At 37.3% G+C, this 20671-nt stretch overlaps 1 protein-coding gene across 1 annotated transcript in view; it reads right to left on the bottom strand.

The window, feature by feature from the left end:
• The window catches only part of TMC1 (transmembrane channel like 1), a 59304-nt gene that overhangs the window by 4786 nt on the left and 33847 nt on the right, over positions 1–20671 (bottom strand). Inside the window, exons 9-14 of the mRNA XM_037372630.1 lie at positions 18811–19005; positions 11850–12029; positions 11547–11699; positions 9866–9994; positions 5327–5394; positions 2137–2376 (exon numbers count right to left, since the gene is read on the bottom strand). Coding sequence (XP_037228527.1) covers positions 2137–2376; positions 5327–5394; positions 9866–9994; positions 11547–11699; positions 11850–12029; positions 18811–19005 — 965 coding nt within the window. The remainder of the gene's footprint in view (positions 1–2136; positions 2377–5326; positions 5395–9865; positions 9995–11546; positions 11700–11849; positions 12030–18810; positions 19006–20671) is intronic.

The following is a 20671-nucleotide window of genomic DNA, read 5'->3' as shown; positions in this document are numbered from 1 at the left end:
AAATCCTGTCTTTGTATGATTGATAAGCAAAAATTGGTCTGCTTGCAAATGGTTTCTGTTCAGCACGCTTCAGCTTAATCCTCTCTCCTTCCTGTGTATCAATGCTATAGAAGTCAGCAGTGGTGGTTTGGATTTTTGTTACTGTTACAACAATCTAATAACCATGTGTATTTGTTCCATGGCCAGCTTATCTAACTATTTTCTCGTCAGAACATTAAGTTTTCCTTGCAGAAGCATTTTAATAGATGTTTCAAAAGTCTGTTCCTGTTTGTCTTTGGCTGTGCCTCACAATACAGAGTTTGAAGGTTTTTACATAAACAAGACCAGAAAAATGGGTCTTCATGTGTATCGAGACTAATTGGTAGTTTTAGTTGGTTCAAGGAATTGTCACCAAATTACCACCTGATATTCCAGTCATTAAGGTCTCCTGTCACCTCTTCTCAGTTCTCTAAAACATTTCTGACAAACGGGTCTTTTTCTTAACTCAGTGTTTACTCTCTTTCCAGTAATGTAGAAAGGTTGCAGGCAGAATTCTTCTTCAGATCTTTCTTTCTCTCCACTTTCTCCACCCACCCACTCTGTGTTGTCCTTATCTTTTCCCCAGCATGCACAAAGCTTCTCCTGTTACAACTTTGCTAATTCTATCCTGGCTTCCCTACTCCTGGCAGGTGTCTGTTGAGTTGTATATGTTGCCTCTAATGATGGATTAAACAAAAAAAAAACCCCAAAAACAAGCAAACAAACCCAAAGAATCAGAAGTTTCATAATAGATGAGACACAGAGTTACCAACAGTATATATATTTTTTTTTTTTTAAATATAGAGCCATGCACTACCAGTATTTACCCACTGGCTGCTCAAGAGTAGCATTACCTACACCCAGGTTGAATGAACCTTCATTAGTAGGAAGTCCTCCCCCATTTAAATGTTATGTTGAAGATTTAATTATTTTTTTTACTTTTTTTTTTAATGAAGAACAAAGCATCATTGCATTTGACAGAGAAAATTTGCAGGCACTATTATCTTTCTCATTTTGAACAGTTGCTCAAATAAAAAAAAATTGCTTTGCATTACTTGCTTTGTTATCATTGCTTCTGTAAATTCAAGCAGGTTTTTATTTCATCAGAATTTTTGGCATGTCATGCAATTCTCCCTCCTAGGTGACTGTGAGTATTGCAGGTGGCTAGAAGCAATCTCCCAGATGTTTTGACTTTGGCCAAAGTTAATGTGGCACGACTTCTGCTCCTTTACAAAGTGCACTGGGGATTATGTATATAATTTTACAACAGTAATGTATTATTCAAACCTTTCATTGGAATCAGGATGTGTATTTTACTATTCCCCTACTCTTGTTTTGCTAATACATTGTTTAAAACCAAAGACTAAAGTCTTTTACAAATTTTAATTTCATATATTGACTGTTGTTGTGTACTCATTACAGTTGTATGTTATTCTACCTGGTAAGTAAAGATGATGAAAATGGTCCTGGACTTTCCAGGTGTATGCACAAAACGAGAAAGCATGGCAATATCTAAGCTAGCTTGAATGTGAGGCACATGTTTGCACAGCAAAGGCAGGCCTAAGTTTTTAGAAGACACTAATGAACAGGCAGGTCTTGGAGACTTCAGGAATGGAATCAGCTTCACAGTGGTACTACAGGTACATGAAATACTGTGTCAGTTGGAAAGAGTCACAGTAGTCAAAAGACTGCACCACCATACGTTTAGTATATCACCATACATTCTGACACGCCCCTCCTACAGGGCACATGCAGACATTTCCTGAAAGCCATCATTATCAAGCCAGCAGACCAGAGATGCATAAGAGGTCACAGCTCTACTCCTTAAGAATAATTTCTGGCTGAATTACAGCAGTAATGACAATTTTTACATTACAACTAACTAAAAGATTTTCTGTTCTATACTTCAGATAAAGCTGCCTAAAGAATTACTCAGTTTTCTAGGATTCCAGCTTCAAGAATTACCCACAACGAGAAATGTAACACAACTAAACACTTAAACTATCAGGTGCTAACACTTATTTTAGAAGCTTTACATCATTACTGCATCATTCACTGTGATGTGATGAGGCAGTTTATTACATCAATAACAAAAGATGAATGTAAAATGCAAAAAACCTGAAAGGACCACAGTCAAAAGATGGTGGGATGGAGACGATTGTGTACACAGCAGGCAGTGTAGAAAGAAAGAGGATGAAAAGCAGCATTGCCATGTAGAAGTTATTGGATCTGGAAGCCTTAAAGACCCTCTCTTGGGGGACATTGCAGCACATCACTGCCCAGCACTGCAGGTACATTGAAGTGTGGAGGCGGAACACGTTGATTGCTGGGAGACATGGAGCATAAAAAGATCCCATCCTAGAAAAGAAGAAAAAAAAAATAACCACTTTGTTGCAGGACTTCTGTATTCCTAGATATGCCATCCACTCCCTATGTCAATGTGCTTTGCAGTCATACACACTGTGCGCTCAGAAATCAAGTTCATAAAAACCATCTTTATATTTTTTTACTGGTCTTTTTTTGTCAGTCTTTTTTTAAGAAGAACAAGAGGCACATGAAGAGAATTCTCCATATGAAATTTTTGTTTCAAAGCTACAAAGCCCTCTTTCCCTGAAAACTAAATGATCACCTAATGAAATGTTTTTCACTCTTACTTTGTCCCTTTAGTTCAGGTAGCATCTCACTCGTGTTGTATAAAAAAGGATAGGCCTAAAGCTAGGTATTACCAAAATAAGCTAGTTTAGTCTTTATTATTATTCTTAATATGCTATCACCATTTTAGGAAGGATTTTTCTGCTCTAGTTGACATGTATTTTACTTCTATTACCATGGTTCTTTAGTGCTTTATTCCAACAAACTGTTTATTGATTCTGCTAAATATGGTTTTTTCCTTATTGTGTGTAGTTGCATGGTTATGACACTGAAGTAGTTGGGCCCATTTTATTTTTATCACACCTTGTTTATTGTATCATGCTGACTGAAAAGCAACTACTTTCATTTGGCTGGACAAACAGTGCAGAATGTAAGAAATCGGGAACCTACTTTTTCCTTAATCATTGTCCAGGTGACCAGGGCTGATCTACCTTGCCTCTGAGTGCCACAGTTTTTCTTTTTAAAAAACAGGCAATAGATCTAAGTTGTTGGAAAGACCTTCCAAGTACAGAAATACTATGACAGACTCTATGATATTAGTATCTTGCCTTCCTCTTTCAGTATATCTTCAATGAAAAAACCAAGGGTTTGCAGTTCTGCAGTTGAAGGGAGAGAGCACCTTGTGGTCCTGTTCCTTAGTCTCATGGAAATCAGTTGCAAAACACTCCTCAGTTTCGAGAAGTTCAGAATCTGGGTACCTTATGGCCATTGTCATAATATTTCAGTAGAATATTTATTATATGGTAGACAAATTCTTGCCAAAGCTTATTAATACAGATAAGACTTTCAAATTATATGCATCCCACTTGCTTTGTGAAAACACAGAGAAGGAGGTGAGAAGAGGTTTCCTAACTTCTCTCTCTTGTACACAAAAATAACTGGACACATACATGCCATTTGTATCCTCTCTTGCTCTGTGGTAACATCAGCTCACCAGCTGCACTTGAAACTCTCTTTTATTCTGTTTCAGATGAGGACAAGCATGTGCAATAGAATTTGAAAAGCTCAGATAGAACAGAAACCAATTTATGTATGTATTAAAGATAAACATGGTTTAGGCAGTGTATGTTTATCATAATTCTGTCAACCTTCTTTTATTCACCTGATGTATCTGGTTCAGTTTAAATCACCAGACATTATTTTGAAAAACATTAAAGGTTAGTGCCTTACCTGGCCATGCAAATATCAATTAGCATGTAAATGTGGTCCCAACCCTGCGACAAAGAATGCTATATCTAAATAGTATCACAAAAGCACAAGTCACAGTTTCTGTGCCAGAATGTGTATATTGTGGCATAGCAGAAGTCCACAGAGTCTTTACATGTAATGAAGTATAAAAATTATAGGTATGTATAGAAGTTTTGTTAGACAATAATCAGGAACTGACTCCCTCACAGAATCCTCAGCATCTCTCAAGTAGAAAATAATTTCCAACGTATCTTCAAAAGTGTTAATTACAACAGTAGGAAGTATCAGTGCCATCAATTGCACATAAAATTGCAAGCAGAGCTTATGCTATAGCCTCATCATTTTGATGAATAGCAGCCTGACAAACGTTTCCTACCAGAAATTTGAACACTAGTCCTAAGGCAGATACCAAGATGCCAATCACAAAGCTAAGCTGCTTCTCTAAGGTGCAGAACACAGTATGGGTGCTTCACATGCCAGCAGCTGGACTGGACACCCTTCAACGACACTCTTATGGCATGCCATCACTACTAGGCCATAGGCGGTGCAATGCTCATCCCCAGCAATGTACTCTCCTGAGCAAGCGCATGGTGCTGCTGTCAGGGCCCTCAGTGCATCCCCTCAACAGGGTTTGGTTGTGAGAGCTGCAAGATATTTTCAGCATCTTTCTTTGCTGTATTTCTGCAGCACTTCTTTGACATGTACACAACACAGAACCTTTTTGCTTTACAGAAGTGAGGGCTTTCACCAAGCAGAAAGTCTGATCAGCAGTCATATTAAATGTCAAAAATTAGGCCTTAGCAAGAACTAACTTTGAGAAGTCAATAGTGCTTGAGGAGGACAGTTCTCAAGGAACACTGAGAATCTTGCATGATGGCTCTACACACTGGTGTTCTTTATCACTCATCTAAAGTCCAAAAATGGATAGAAACATAGAACTCTTCTCCTCTAGGACTAAGGACTTATACTGAGCAGTAGCACTTTATGTGCATTCACGTGCCTGTACATATTGTGCTAGGTTAACAGCTGCACTTCATGATCTTAAAGTCTTTTCCAACCTAAATGATTCTACGACTCTAGGCTTCTATACATGAATTTGGTTTAGGACACATGAGAAAAGAGTGGTAAGGTATTTTGAAAGGCTGAAATTCAAAGTAAAACACTACAGGCCAGGTCATTGCTCCAGCAAGCAGTCAGTCAACAAAAAGATAAGATTCATCTATGCATTTTTTACTGGTTGATCTTACCAGCTCATTCCAAAACCCTGATCCATCTTGTCCCATAATCTTACCCCAGAACTAGTTTTGAAGTGGTCCCACTGATTGCAGTGTACCAGAGTTTGGTTTGTATTGTATTACACTTCCATCAAACTAAAGCAATGGGACAGAATCAGCATTTCAGAATGATCTTTCATAGATACAACTAAATACTGCAGTCCTGCAGGTGCAACATGCTTTGGCACACCTACCAGATCATGCCTTGGTTAAAGATCAGTCCCAGCACATTTCCACTTATATCAAACTCAGAATATGATGGCTGAAAGACATAATACAGATACTTTCATAAGGCTTACATGAAGGGTTTTAAGATGACTTACAGTAGATTAAATCTGTCATTCCAACAGGAGCAGCATACTGGCATTTTGTTGTAAGGCCTCTTGTTGCATCTTGTCAGTGAATTGTGAAACAATTACTCAAGGCCAACAGGTATACATTCATACAGCTTGCGGTATTTTACTGAAAATCTTTTTGAGATTGTTTGGAGGAAGGTGCTAATGGGAAATTTGAAATAGTTCTGGGTACTGAGTAAATTTTAAAGCAACAGTTCATAAATTTTCCATTGGAGTGTCAAGTGGTGGTCATCTAATGTGTCCTCCAATACGGTACCAGCTATGAGGCTGCTGTGATTTAACTCCCGTTTGAATTATAACCTTATCCTTCATATTTTAGCAGTTACAGAGATGATGAATTATTTTTAAGCATTGATAGTTGTTGCCAATCATTGCCTTCCCTGCTTAATATGAATATCTTATTTCTAATTTGAGTGTGTTTGATTCTAATTTTAACTTCCAGATTCAGTTATGCAATGTCATTACCACTTTGCTGAAGAAAACACTGTATCATAAATTTTTGTTTCCAGTATAGACACATAAATACTGTAAACAAATAAGTCTTTAGACTTATATTTCTTAACTAACCCTTTCATTCTGTTCTTCCAAATCTTTAATCATTTCCACATCTTATCTTTTACCCTATTTATTAGTCTCCAGTTCATGAACACTTCCATCTGCAAACATTGAATACACTGCATTTGAGTGATGATTGAAATACACACATACGTAACTAGTTTGTGTGCATATGCACCAGAACAAAACTTTCTGGTAAGAAATTGTGGCTGTAAACTTTTGGCTTACATCTAAATGTCTCATTCAAGCATATTATTCATATGGTTTTGCATTGTCACAAGGTTTTGTTTAATCAGCTTTCTCATACAAGAGACTTTTGCTACACCATACCTGATGACTTGCATAATTCACCATAGCGGGTGGACAAAAAGATCATGAATACTGTGTATCTTCCAAGTATTAATTACACAGATGACTGACAGGGAGGAAGCAGCATGAGATACAAAAATAACTCTTGCCTTATATCTGAATCAAGACAAAATTATTCAATTAAAATCACCAACTCAACTCACAATTCTAAATTCTAGTATGTTATATTGTTGGGATGTTTGAAATCCCTACATTTTTTCTGTGTAGTTTTCTGTATATATGTACAGATGTATATGTATATGTTTACAGCAAACTGCTTTATTTATGTTTCATGTATTTCTGAATCTGCTTCCATATGAAGAAAGATTAAATACATTACTAGTATTCAGCTTGGAAATCGATTGACTATAGATGGCTGTATAGACGGATAGAATGTTTTAAGTGACATGGAAAGATGAATAAGATCATACAGAATCAAATAATGTGTGACTATTCTTCATAACATAGAGGTTAGCATTAACAAATAAAATAATTTTAAATTTAATTTTTAAATAAACACAAGGAAGTGTTTTTTCACACAACATGCAAGTTAATTTCTGGAATTCTTTGCCAACTGACATTTTCATTGTCAGAATCATTTAATGTACAAAAAAGGTTAAAATTAATGGATGATAGGTATATAATGGCCACTAACCACAGAGACACAGGAAGACCTACTTCCTAGGGAAGATTCTAAGCTCAGGTATTTCCAGCAATCCAATTATTTCCAGTTTGCATTACCATTTCTGGCTGTTGTTTCAGGCAGCTTACTGGACCTGAGGACCATAATGCACCTGACTGTTATCGCCATTCTTAAATACTGCCAAATAAAAACCTCAGTAATATTTTTTTTTCCATCATCCCTTACCAGCAGACATGTTGTTGACACTTTGAGAACAATAATATTTCATGGAAATAAGTGTTCCCTCATTTCTGGATAAATATGCCACAGCTTCCATCAACAGTGTTGAAGCCCTTCCATGTGGGCTGTGAGATTCACTCTCCCTGCTTATCACTTTTCTTTATGTTCTTTATTTTGTATATGGATGAACATCTAGAAAGAAGGATGGTGACTGTGTGGGTCTGTTCAGACCTTTGATTAAAGCTCCTTACTTTATAGACTCTATTCTACTGATTGATTTACCATATTCTATTCCATTAACATTCCTAATGGCAAAAAAACAAAGAGCAAAAATTAAGTCTTAAGTATTGATGGAGGTGTGTGTGTGTCTTCACTTTGACATCTAGCAGTCCAAGTTCAAGTGAAGCTGTGTCCAGCTGTGTTCACTGTGTGGCTCCCAAAACCAGGACACTGAAGGCATGTCCTGGTTTCAGCTGAGGTAATTTTCTTCTCAGTAGCTGGTGCTGTGCTGTGTTCTGGATTTAGTGTGAGAACAAAGTTGATGACACACAGATGTCTTTGGTTGTTGCTGGGTAATGCTTATACTAAGTCAAGGACTTTTCAGTTTCTTGGGCCCTGCCAGTGAGCGGCCTGGAGGGGCACAAGAAACAGGGAGGAGCAGCCAGGACAGCTGACCCGAACTGGCCAGAGGGATATTCCATACCATGGGAGAGCATGCTGAGTACATATAAGCTTGGGGAAGAAGAAGGATGGGAGGACATTAGGCATTATGGCATTTGTCTTCCCAAATAACTGTTACACGTGATGGAGTCTGCTGTCCTGGAGATGCCTGCCCATGGGAAGTAGTGAATTAATCCCTTGTTTTGCTTTGCTTGTGTGTGCGGCTTTTACTTTCCTTATTAAACTGTCTTTATCTCAACCCATGAGTTTTCACACTTTTAGTCTTCCGACCCTCTCCCCCATCCCACTGTGGGGGGAGTGAGCGAGCAGCTGCGTGGGGCTTGATTGCCAGCTGGGGTTAAATCACAACAGCATCTCACAAAAAATACAACCGGTAGCCCTATCCAGCTGTTCTGGATACCCAGGGTTGTCTCACATAGCGCTAGGCACCTGTGGTTGGGCAGGTCATGCAACAAAAACTCCTTGCATAAAAGGCAGCTGATTCAGAGTAAATAGCAAGACAGAAGAGGCTTCAGGAAGCTCAAATGGAAGACAAATCATCCTAAGGAGAGTCTGTCCTACAGTCTTTAGAGTGGCTTTCAGGCTTGCATTCATTCAAGCTCTTTCATTGATTGTGGGTATCCTGAAAGGGACAAGATTCAGGCTATCACTTCAATGCTTTTATAAAACACAAAGTCTGAGCTATTTCCTGGCAGATGTAACACTGGCTACAATGCTTCATGTGTTCCCCACGTCCAGCCCTGGCTATTGAGATGGATGTGGAACATCTGAAAATGTAAGCAAGTTCCAGATGCATTTTAAGTATATGAAACTACATGGTTCCACAAGCTGTGCTGTCTCTCTGCCCATGCTGTATTCAGACTCGTGCATTTGATAGTGATATTGCAAGGATTCTAAATTGTTTGTCCACAGCCTGGCTGGCTAGTAGTCTTTTTCTCCAGCCCCACACCAGTCCTGGTTGAGACACACCAGACAATTAACAGGGGGAAACCTGAACCTTACTATAAAGGCTGGAATTTCATCAGAGCCATTCAATAGTAATAAGACTGCAATACCAGAAAACATTTTCTATAGAAAACATAAAAAAATTTCTCTTCGTCTGGGAATTATAATTTCCTGAGAGGCTGCCTTTAGTAAAAGAACAAATTTGTACACATATGAACATAAAATTTTGATGGAAAAATAAAAGGATAGTAGAACAGCTACAGTGACTGCTCAGTGCAGATGTATCCAAGACAGCTTTAAATGACTTAGCTCCTTGCCATACCTCTCAATAAGTACAAAGGAGGTTTAGGAGCTTCACAAGCTTTGCCGGTACCGTACCCTTACTACTAAACAGGTGAAAAAGCAGCATCAGATCTTACAGTTTAGGTATCAGCTAGCTAAGTTAACCTAGTTCAGATACATGTAAAAGAGTGAAAGTCTCAGCTCCCAAGTGAAGAGCTCTACACCCACTTATGTTATGGAACTTACCAACTATATTTCAGCCAAACTAATTCTAGAAAAAAAAATATAATAAGATTTTTGGAAGAAGTTTTTTTCACATTTTTCTTCGCAAACTGTGTGCTAGAAGACCCTCTCCAAAATCCCATAGAAATCAACGAGATTGTGTACTGTGGAACAGGGAACTAGTCCTCTAATTAGAAATATGTGAAAAATGTGTACCCAGTTCTCTTATTGGGTAAGAGAATGAACTAAAACTAAAAAAAAAATAATAATAATAATAATTCCTGAAGTTACCAAAGTCTAAAAGACAAATATTAAGGCAAAGTAAATTCTGAGAAAAACTAACACACTGTTGTTCAGGCATCTTGAAGGTGATGTGTTTAACCAATTGTTAAATCTGTAGAATTGTAAAGAAAATGTAATTTCTACAAAATATGCAGTGATAATCTGACAAAGACATTTCAAATAGCAAATAAGATACTTACAAATCCATATTCCAAGTCCCAACACCAGCAGTAATTGAAAAACCTAACGAAGACAGCTCTCAAGAAATCACCGATTAGAATTGTGATGTATGTTGTCATTGTGTCAGAGACTGTCAGCCGCACAAATTCCTGTTAAAGCAACATGTTCTTTCAAGACTATATTTAAGCAATTAATCATATTTAATTGATCATAATTGATACTTTTAATAATTATTATTAAATATGTTTATTAAATATATAATTATATAATAGTTATCTATTAGAATAATATTGTGATATGAATATATATATATAAATCTATAAATAGAATAATAATTAATCACAAGTAATAATGAAATACTAGACTGGATCCCTAATTGTGCTTACCCTGCTTCAACATGGAAAAGAATCTGATCCTCCTCTACATTCACTGATTCTGAAAAAAGCCAGAAGAAAAACTGCCCCTGCTTTGCTAGAGGCATCCTTTGCTCTGATTTGTGCTCCTGTTATCAGATGAGACATCCAGGGTATGATTAGACTGGGAAAGGCTTCTAGTCAAGACTACTGGTATAACAAAAATCTGAGCTAATATCTTAAACTACTTTCAATCCCTTTGACTCTGGGAAGATTCAAATAAATAAATAAAGAAATACATGAATAAATAAAGTGAATGGCTGCTTTCTTAAGGAGCACCAACTCCCAGTGAATATAGAGAGGAAAGAAGAAAATCCTAAGGGAAACTTTTGTTCCTTTACCTTTATTTTAGTAAGTCCCACTAAGCCCTACTGTAAGAGGCTTTACGCCAATAGCCTAAAGGGCTATTACTCTCCCTGATCTGAAATTATGGAGAAAATTAGTGCAGTGATGAGCAGCTCTTGGTGGTTCTTAGCTTATTATTCAGCACCAGTGAAAAGAATAGAGGGGCTGGTTTTCCTGCTTGTCTGCTCCCTGGTGGTGGTTTGTTCAGTCAGGAGGTGAGATTGTGATGGAGCAACAGCAAAAGTTGTGATTCAGTGATGAATCTATGCTCGGGAAAACAACAATGGAGTATGATCAGATAGAGGAAAGGTGGATCTTAGAAAATTCTTTGGAAATGACATTTTATATTAATAGATCAATAAGAATAAATGAACTGAATTAAATAAAATGACTGAGAAGATTTATCATTAAACCACTGTTCTTCTGCATTGTCACTTAGCTGAAGACAGAGTGCCTCCTCAAAAGCACACTGATGTAAGAGCTATCTTACACATACTTTCTTGTTGAGCTACTCATTCTTTTGTTGTTGTTTCTATAGATCTGTTGTAGATAGAAACTAATTTTGCCTGGTCAAAATTCTAATCAGAATTACCACATTTATTAGGGGTTGTGATTAATCCAACATTTCAAAATTAATAAGCAGGTTTTGCCAGACAAAGATGGGATGAGGAAGAGGAAGGTAAATAAAGAGAATAGTGAAAAGGAAGGGAAAAAAAGAAATGCTTTCAATGCTGCCAACTACCAGGAGAAAGAATTCCCTACTACACAGGGTCCAAAGAAACTCAAATAATTATTTTGCAACATTTTAGCTCAGGAAAAATTCCACATCTGCTTTCCCTGACATTTTCCTACCTTAATAGCAGAAAGAAAGAGGGTTTAGATAGTGTATCTTGTATCTGACTATGATCTATTACGAAACATGGACTCAAAATAGTTACGTTACCTGTCCTACCATTGTTTCCCAGCATGGCCCCCTGGGGACATCTGCAGGATCCACCTGTATTGGAGGAGCAGTCGAATTTTCTGGAATAGTACCATTATACAGACTGGCTTCCCATATTGTCATATTATATTTGACTATCTTTTCTTCTTCCAACTAATTAAAAAAATAAATCGGGGAAAAAATAACATGAACTTGTTACCAACTTTCAACTTTTTCTACTCCAAGACTCCCATTACCAGCTCAGAGATCCTCATCCTTGCCCAGCTACATGTTAAAAATTGTGAAAGGAAGTAAATAGCTTGCCTTGAGATTGATTTCATCCATTAGGGCAATAATGAAAGTGTAGAGGTTTCCAAGAAAAAGAGCAAAGATTCTTCCCAGCTGCCATCGCAGAGCTATTCGAGGGTGATAGTTTTCCAGAGAACTGATTACATCAAATAAAGTTGGACAGAACATTCCTAAAAGTGACATAACCATGTTCACCTGAGAAGAAGAAAAAGAAGAAAAAAATAGTTTACAGTGAAAAGTTAGAGGACATTTTTTTATTATTACTGACTTGAGTGGAGGGTGTATTTCCACTACTACTTTTTATTAGTTTTTTGATTTAATTAAAAACAAAAACCACTCTGGGAGTCACAAGATGCTTTCACAAAGAAACAAAGGGATGAACAGTCAGTTGCAATCTGCTGCAGATGGTTATATGAGTTGTTAATTTAACTTTTCACTTAAACTTCCAAAATAATCAAATGTTAGTTATGCTGACTAGAATCTACATTTTAACCTACATTTAAAAATTCTATTACCAGAGGACTTAGCAAAACCTATCTCCAGTACTGTCGTAAGCTATGTCTCTACCACATCTTTCCAATAGACTAAATCAGACAAACTAAATAAAACAAAACAAATAAACACATAGATAAAAAACTTTCTTCTATAAAAGGCATTACTACAAATATACTGCACTAAATTAAATTTATCTGAAATCTCACCAGAAGTTAATTCTAGATGTCACAGAATCATAGAATGTCTTATGTCAGAAGGAACCCAGAAGGGTCATTGAGTCAGACTCCCTGTTCCTCACAGAACTTCCTAAAAATAAACGATATGACCAAGAGTGTCATCCAAACACTCCCTGAACTCTGACAGGCTTGCTGGCACAACCACTTCCCTGGGGAACCTGTTCCACTAACCAACCATCCTCTCAGTGAGGAACATTTTCCATGTCCAGTCTGAACTTCTCCTGACACGGCTTCATTCTATTTCTTCATATCCTATTACAGGTCACTAGAGAGAGAAGATAAGCACCCTCTCTCTGCTGCCCCCCTTGAGATGACCCCTCAGCCTTCTGTTCTCCAAGCTGAACAAGCCAAGTGACTTCAGCCATTCCTCATAAGTCTTGCCTTCAAGGCCTTCCACCGTCTTGTCTGCCCTCCCCTGGACATACACGAGTAGCCTGCTGTCCTAATATTGAGGCATCCAAAAATACACACAGTGCTCAAGGTGGGGTTACACCAGTGCAGTGTAGACTGGGACAGTCACCTCCTTTGACCAGCTAGCTACGCTGTGCTTGCTGCATCCCAGGACATGGTTAGCCCTTTTGACTGCCAGGTCACACTGATGACTCATATTCAACTTGTCATCACCCAAACCCCAAGATTTTTTCCATGGGGCTGCTCTTCAGCCTCTCATCTCTCAGTTTGTACATATAACCAGTATTGCCCCATCTCAGGTGGAGAATCCAGCACTTGTTGAATTTCATATGGTTGGTGATTGCCCAGCTCTATAGTCTATCTCAGATTTCATGTTCTTGCTACATAAGCAAATTCAAATCAACCTCGCTTCTTTCCACCTCTTTTTTTTAGAAACTTCCCATAAGATTAGCTCATCATCTTAGCAGTATGGAGATGGAACAAATTCAATGAAGGCAAACAGAGAAAACCAGGTAACTAGCTTTTATAGAAAGCTTGAAATACAATATAGCTTACAAATTCTACAAACAAGAGAGGCATTCTAGTAACATTACTAAGTGATTGCTGAAAGCTATATCATGTCCACTTGAACCTTTTGGTTCTAATTCATTGTGCCAGCCAAAAATGAAAATAATTGAAAAAGTTTAAAAGTGCAATTATTCAATTTGAAATAAAACATTACAAAAACTGTGTCTTTAGATGACTAAAAACAACAAAGAAACAGGAAACATTGTCTCAATCTAAGCCACAAAGGTTGGAAAACACAAAGATGTTTATTTAAGATGAATCATATTAAAACAATTTAGTAAAAATAATTGATTTAATCACAAAAGAAATTAGTTTTTCACAGAACCCTAGTCTTCCAATTGCTCTGAAACTAGCATTTCTCAGCCAAGCAGAATCCATTTTGCTAGAACCATTATAAATTTTAATAAATTTCTAACTCCCTGCTATCAAGAGAATTACAACTGCCTTGGCTTCTCAGAAAAAATATGGCAACAGAAGGGCACTATGCCAACAAATAAATTAACTCACTCAAAAATATGTACATTACTACTTTTAAAAAGTTTCATCAACAAGACATGTTCTTGAAGAAAAAAAATAAATGGCTTGCTTTTTGCTAGTTTTCTATTCTTGGGTTTTTATTAAGTTCTAGAGCTAATTCCCGGATTTTTGCATTTATTGGCAATCAGCAGTGCAATCTGTGCATAGCTTGTGGCACCCTGCAAGTAGTATGTTGATTTTTTTTAACAATTATAGGAATTAACTGATGTTTCTTAAGTATTTAGACAGTTATTTGTAACTGTGATTAGTTTGTTAAAATAACAAGAAGCCACTGTTACCTCATAACACACAAAAAAATAAACAACCACCTAAAAACTTCTAACTATCATCTCCTGCAGCACTTGGGTTTATAGCTGGAAAAGGCAGAATTTATATTTTAATCTCCTGCCACTTTTTACCTTATTATACTAAGAGCTGTGTTGGGCTTCATACATTAATGTTTGAATAAATTTTCTCTTATAATAATTGTGCATTTTCCTATTTTTTGGTACTTCTAGAAGGTAATGAGATGTCAGTGATCAAAACATTGGTTGGTTTTTTTTTCATCATGAATAGTGCAAACATTTTTATCTTAAAGTCTCCAAAGTGTTTAACATAGTTTATAACACATATTGTCTCAGTCACCATTAAACCAAAGACTTTATGCCCAAGATGGCCCAAGATGGCAAAACTGCAGGAGTCAACTACAGCCAACATGACTGATCATGAATTCTTAAAATTAAAACTTATTGTAACAGGCTGTATACCTTGTTTATCAATAGAAATGTCCAGTCCTATTGTGATACTGCTGAATCTTCAATCAGAATCCTCACTGACTCTGCTGTCTCATAGCCTCCTGTAGCAACTAGTTCTAGGAGCAAATGTGTGCATAAGAGGTCTCCTGGGTCACATCAAAGGTTGGCCTAGCCCAACAGATGCCCATGGATGAGCAAAAACAGGGCAAACATATCAAAAGTCCGAGGCTTCATCTGTATTCAGTTTGGGTACTTGGTCAGACAGTTGTGGGGTTTTGTGTATTTAGTAACCCCCAGAGGATTTTTCTTTCATTCATCCGATCAGTCTTCCTTCAGACAGATCTAAATTTTGGCATTCATAGCACTGGCAACCACCATCTACCATTCCTTCCCTTTTGCTTTTTCTGAACCTGGCTTCTACTCAATTCATTTGATGTCTCATAGTTCTCATATTGAAAGACACAGTGAATATGTATTTAGGAAGAAAATGTATGTTCTTTGGGCAGTTTTAAATGTAGTACCTGCTGACTTTATTGAAACTTTCCTTATTGCTGCATAGGAAAGTCAGGTCAGAAGTCACTGTTTTTCTTTCTCTTGAACATGTAATTCTTTCTATATTTTTATTATGTTTTGTCTTATTTATGTTTCTAATATAGTTTCCTAGATATATTATCATTATACTTTTGAGTTTCTTGTGAAAGATATTGATGAACAAAGAAATCATCCATTGAATCGTCCATTGAATTTTAGCCACTTTAGCCTGATTTCAGAAAGGATATGATTTATATTCTGGATTTCTTCTCGTCAGTTTGACGCTCAGGTGCTGGAGCAGATTTTCTTGCTCTATTTTTATCCATGACAGTTTCACTGCACTGTGTGACTTAAGAATTGTGGAATTATATGCCAGAAGATGGGCAGCATGCCAGCATCCATATACGGTAGTTATGGTTGATAGCAAATGTGGTCTTATATTCACTGTCTGCTGAGTGAATCTCAAAAGCCCTCTCTGCTCTGTTGAGATAGATTTTTCCCTAAGAAAGGATCAACAGCCAAGAGGCACCCACTAATTATTAAAACTGTGGTTCAAAACACATTGTGACATTAACTACTCCAGATACCAACTCCCTGCATGACACTCAGAAAGCTAGAAAATTACTGCTTACACAAGCTCTTCCAGCTGCTATGAACCTGATAAGAAATTCTGTGACTGCCTCCACATCTAAATTTCAGCCCCCCAGCATATATAACTGTGCCAACATAGCATTAAATATTGAACACTGACTGCTTGTTGGCTAATAGTATGTAGTCTAGCTAAAATAAATTGTATCTTCCACTAGCAATGATTGTAGTAGTCATGGATTTGTCTGGCATCTCCTGCAGAAAACACTCATAAATACCTATTTTTCTAGTAAATAGTTTCATTTCTTAAAAAATAAATTAGAATTATAAATTATATTTCATACAAATAAAAGCTGCCTGATGATTACTAGAACTAAAGAGAACATTGACAACATGGCTTAATAACTTCAATATAAGTGTACCCTATATCCACTACTAGAAGCATTAAATAGCAGGATATTTTTAGCAAAAGATCTGTTGGGTTGTTTCAGCTTGCAAAACCTGAAATGTTAAAGCTATACTATTTTTTTGCTGGAAAAAAAGAAAAAAAAAAAAAAAGATGTGTAAAACTTATCTCCTCTTTCCCCAAATGCTGTTAACGATTCTGATTCAGAGAATTCAGTCTTTCTTCTTAAAAGTTTTCTCTGCTTTTAAGTAACTTAAATTTTAAACAGTACAGGAATACATTTGAGAAAACAGGATACCTCAGTACCAGACAGATGCTCATGCTACCTTCAACCTCTGCAAACTATCTTCTATCATATTAGAAAAGTCAATTTTGCTCAGTAATTTTCATCCAATTTCAGAACACTTCACCAAGGAAATCATTGACATCATTGTACATTTTACCAAAATTTCCACAGAGATGGGGAAATTGTTGTATGGTGCAGAATCATTATTCATGCATGACCAACCATCAGGCCACAGCCAGGTATGAAGAGTGATGCAAATGCTGATGAAATCCCTTCACAGTCCCAGTCTGCCTGTTTCCAACAATTTCCTGTTCTCTGTGACATGCTAAACAATTTTATCTGAGCTGTGATCTGACAGAACTAGGTACTGCCAGTATGGAGGAGGAGTCTAAAAATTTACAACATTATGACACAGGAAGATAGAAAAAGGTCTTGTCCTCAAAATCACCAGTGGCACTTCCTTAGCCTGTGAGCTTCAGGAACAGATGATATAAAATGTATTCACCTTGTATTGTTCCATGAACACCATAATTACGTGGTTTATGTACATTTTTTAATCCCTTAATACACTCAGTTTGATGAAATTTCTTACAAAAGAAGCTTAGTATTTTTATGAAGAATGTCAATTTTTACATAGTGTTGCCTGAATTGTGTGTAAAGGCTGCACTTTCATTTGCTATAAGTAGTACATCAAGTGTTTATGGGATTTTTTTTCTGATCAAAATCTCAATTTATTTTTTAATGATATAAACATAAAAGCTCTTGATCTAGGAAATAAGAAAAATGTTTAAATGTCTGTTATATAGAAGCCAAATGTATTTATGTAATTAAATATTAATAGCCAGTCTAAGGCAATATTTTGTACCTCACAAATATGTTCATTACCTGTCAATAGGGGAAAATTTTCAGCCAAATAATGGCAACATTTTCTTACTCTCCTTAAGAGACACACACATTCCAGATCTTAGTTCTGTGTTACAGAGTCTCCTTAGCAGTATTTTTTTGTAAAGCAAACAAAAGTACAACAATGAATGTAAACATGCATATATTTAGCTACTTCCAGATTGCAGTATAAGCTAATATAACAGCTTTTGGTAGCACAGTTCTTGTTAGTACAAATCTATTACCACACCTCTCAGCTGAAAGAAAACCTTATTCCTCCTGAATTCCTTCGGAACTCTCTTCATCTGGCAGTCTGTTGTCACACTTAGACCCCATGCTGCTTTAAACCAAGCAGTTTTGTATAGGACTTTTCTTTCCCATCAGATCAAAATGGAATAATTTTTATCAAGTAACTTAGCCCAATCTCAACAATCCCATTTCTCTGGATTCCAGAGGTGGCTTGCTGGAGTTTTTAATATTACTTCTTCTGTTGGGTTTTGGTGTTGAAAATTAAGGACTGACTTTTCTCACTCGATTTTCGCCCATTCCAGCAGCTTCGTGAGGCTAGCAGCTTTTTGCCTTGCCTTAAATCAGGTATCTACTTTACTTTCCAGCTCAGAAGATGAGCTTTGATTAACAAAAAGCTAGTTTTATAACATATACAGGAGCATTTTTGCTAAGAAAGTAAAGCCTCCCCAGGTTTTCATGTAGCAACACTGACTTCAAGTGCTTACTGCATACAGTTACAGCAAGCATAATCTCTACCACTATACACCTCTATCAGGCCAGACTGCATCTGCTTCAGAAGAAGGCAGATTAAGCACAAAAAAATGGTATTGGACACTTGGACTGGGCAGCTGGAACTGGAAGGCATGAGTTTCATCCTGTTGCTACACAGCAAAGTTGTACCCATGACGCCCCATATAACTTTTGGGTATGCTGACACACCAGTCACTTTGCTTGGTCCAGTTTCAGGAGGAAAGCAACAGGAGAGTGGGCTACTTTGAGAGATCTTGTGAGTCCACAGAGTGTCTGGAAAACAATCTTAAGAGAACAAAAGAGGAAAGGTAAAGACCTCAAATGAAAACTAAAAGCAAAGGGACATTTGAAAGGGCCATTGAAGGAATCATTATTTTAATGAAGCAGGAGGCAGAGGGACAAGAGCAATTATTTTGTTAGACATTTACCACCCACACTCAGAGCATTTAAATTCTCAGGAAAAAAAAAAAAAAAAAAAGCAACAGGCAGTATAGAGGAACACAGTTTCAAACCACATCTATTTTAGAAATGTGCTAGCACGAACTTCATTTCTTTCCCACCACCCGTAGTTCTCCAGACCTTCCAGGGCAAATTTCTGGGATCTTCTGACAACAAAAAAGATGAGGTAGCCACTCCCAGCAAGTGTGCATAGAGCTAAGAAGTTAGCAAGAACCCTCAGGAATCGAGTCAAGTGAATATTTTCCTCTTTTCGGCTTTCCTGCTCTTCCACAATAGCTTCCTGCACTTGTTAGAAAGAAAAGAATATTATGAGTACTTTAATGGTCAAGACCCCACATTGCTTCCCAGTCATTAGAAGTCAGTTAAATAAATTCCAAAGATATGAATGCACACTTGGGCATCATGTTTTGAGATGATCTTATCTCACAAAATCCAGTTTGGACCCTGGCAGACTCTGGGGTTTAGGCTCCCCAGAGTTTGCTTTGCTTCATGATTGTGTCCCGACTGAGTCTCGTTACACCTGCACTTGTGTGCCAAAAAGAAACCAGCATGTTCTCTCAAGCTTGAGAGCTTCTAAGGCCGAGTGACCCAGCAGGATGAGTGTGTGATTAGCTGTCAGAAAAGGAACTGTCATACTTTAAAAAATGTGCATTTGTGAGAAAAGAGCAAAAAGTTTTAATTTGAAAATCAGCAATTCAGAAGGAATGAAAAGACAGTTTAGATGTAGGAATCCCAAAAATGGCAAATAGTGTGCATCTTCAGACTGCAGAATAAAAACTGTCCCACACGTACCCTTGGCCAGGACTGACTATATTGAGACTCTGGTATAACTATAATCTCCAGGTTCTACTTTTGCCAGCAGAAAGAGCTTTTGTTCTGAAGTGTCCTTGTGAAAGGGAGTTTGGTTACAGCTTCTCACTTTGGTGTAGAGATCAGTTGTCCAGAGGGGAAGCTGAACTCCTGCATTGCAACAATTACTCTGCATGGCTCTGCTTTTCTTGGGATTTGTGTTTTTTACACAAATGAAAGGAGATTGCAAAAGCTCTTGAGAAAAATTCCCATAGCTCACACAAACCCTTTCCTCTAAAGTTCCTTGCTTGTTTGCAAAGATCACAGTAAAACTTAGTTTGTTTCTCAAAAATAAGTCTCTGTCTCAAATTATTTGTATTCTTGTCCAAATAGCTTTTAGCAACTGACCTTAGCAGGTAGGCAGGGAAAGCTCACACAGTTTCAGTGCTTTCAGTCAGTATTTCCTCAATACTTGTTTTTCTTGGACCTTTTCTTTCTTTTTCTTTCTACTGACTTTGAATGTGGTTATCTTTTATGTCTGCAGTTGGGAGGGTGGGCAGGGTGAGGTGGTATATTGGCTATATCACCCCTGCAGAAAGGAAGGGTGACATGTGCTTGGTCCTCCAGCCCCCATGTTGTATATTGTCACTGTGACGGCAAGTCTAGCATCACATTCTTTACCTGGCAACATCTTGTGAGTGTATTCCCTGTACATTATTACACTGAAAATTAAATTTTCCCTTACATGCTGCACCGGTGTGTCCCAGTCACCACAGTGTAGAAACATATTCTTTGGCATTCAACAGATAGAATATATCCCCTTCACTCTTTTCACAGCAGTGCATCTTGCATCCTGGCCCAGATTCCCCACACCATGACTCTTGGAATCAACATACCCTATAAACTGAAAAGAGGCTTAAACCCACCTTGGATTCCTTCCAAACTGGGCTATATTTCATAATTAATTTGAAAAGAAGACTTTATATTATGGAAGGAAAATAACCTTTTTTTTTTTTGCAAGTATACATTCAAAATTCTGAGGCCAGTTCTTCTGACAAGATGAATAGCCCTTTACAGACCATTTTACTGCTTTATCTTATGGTATCTCTTCAGTATAGCAAGAGAATATGACAATGTGAGATTGGCAAAATGTCACC

This window comes from Falco rusticolus, chromosome Z, assembly GCF_015220075.1.
Source record: "Falco rusticolus isolate bFalRus1 chromosome Z, bFalRus1.pri, whole genome shotgun sequence".
Taxonomy (NCBI): domain Eukaryota; kingdom Metazoa; phylum Chordata; class Aves; order Falconiformes; family Falconidae; genus Falco; species Falco rusticolus.
The sequence above is the reverse complement of the archived record's forward strand: the minus strand, read 5'-3'. Positions and strand labels throughout refer to the sequence as shown.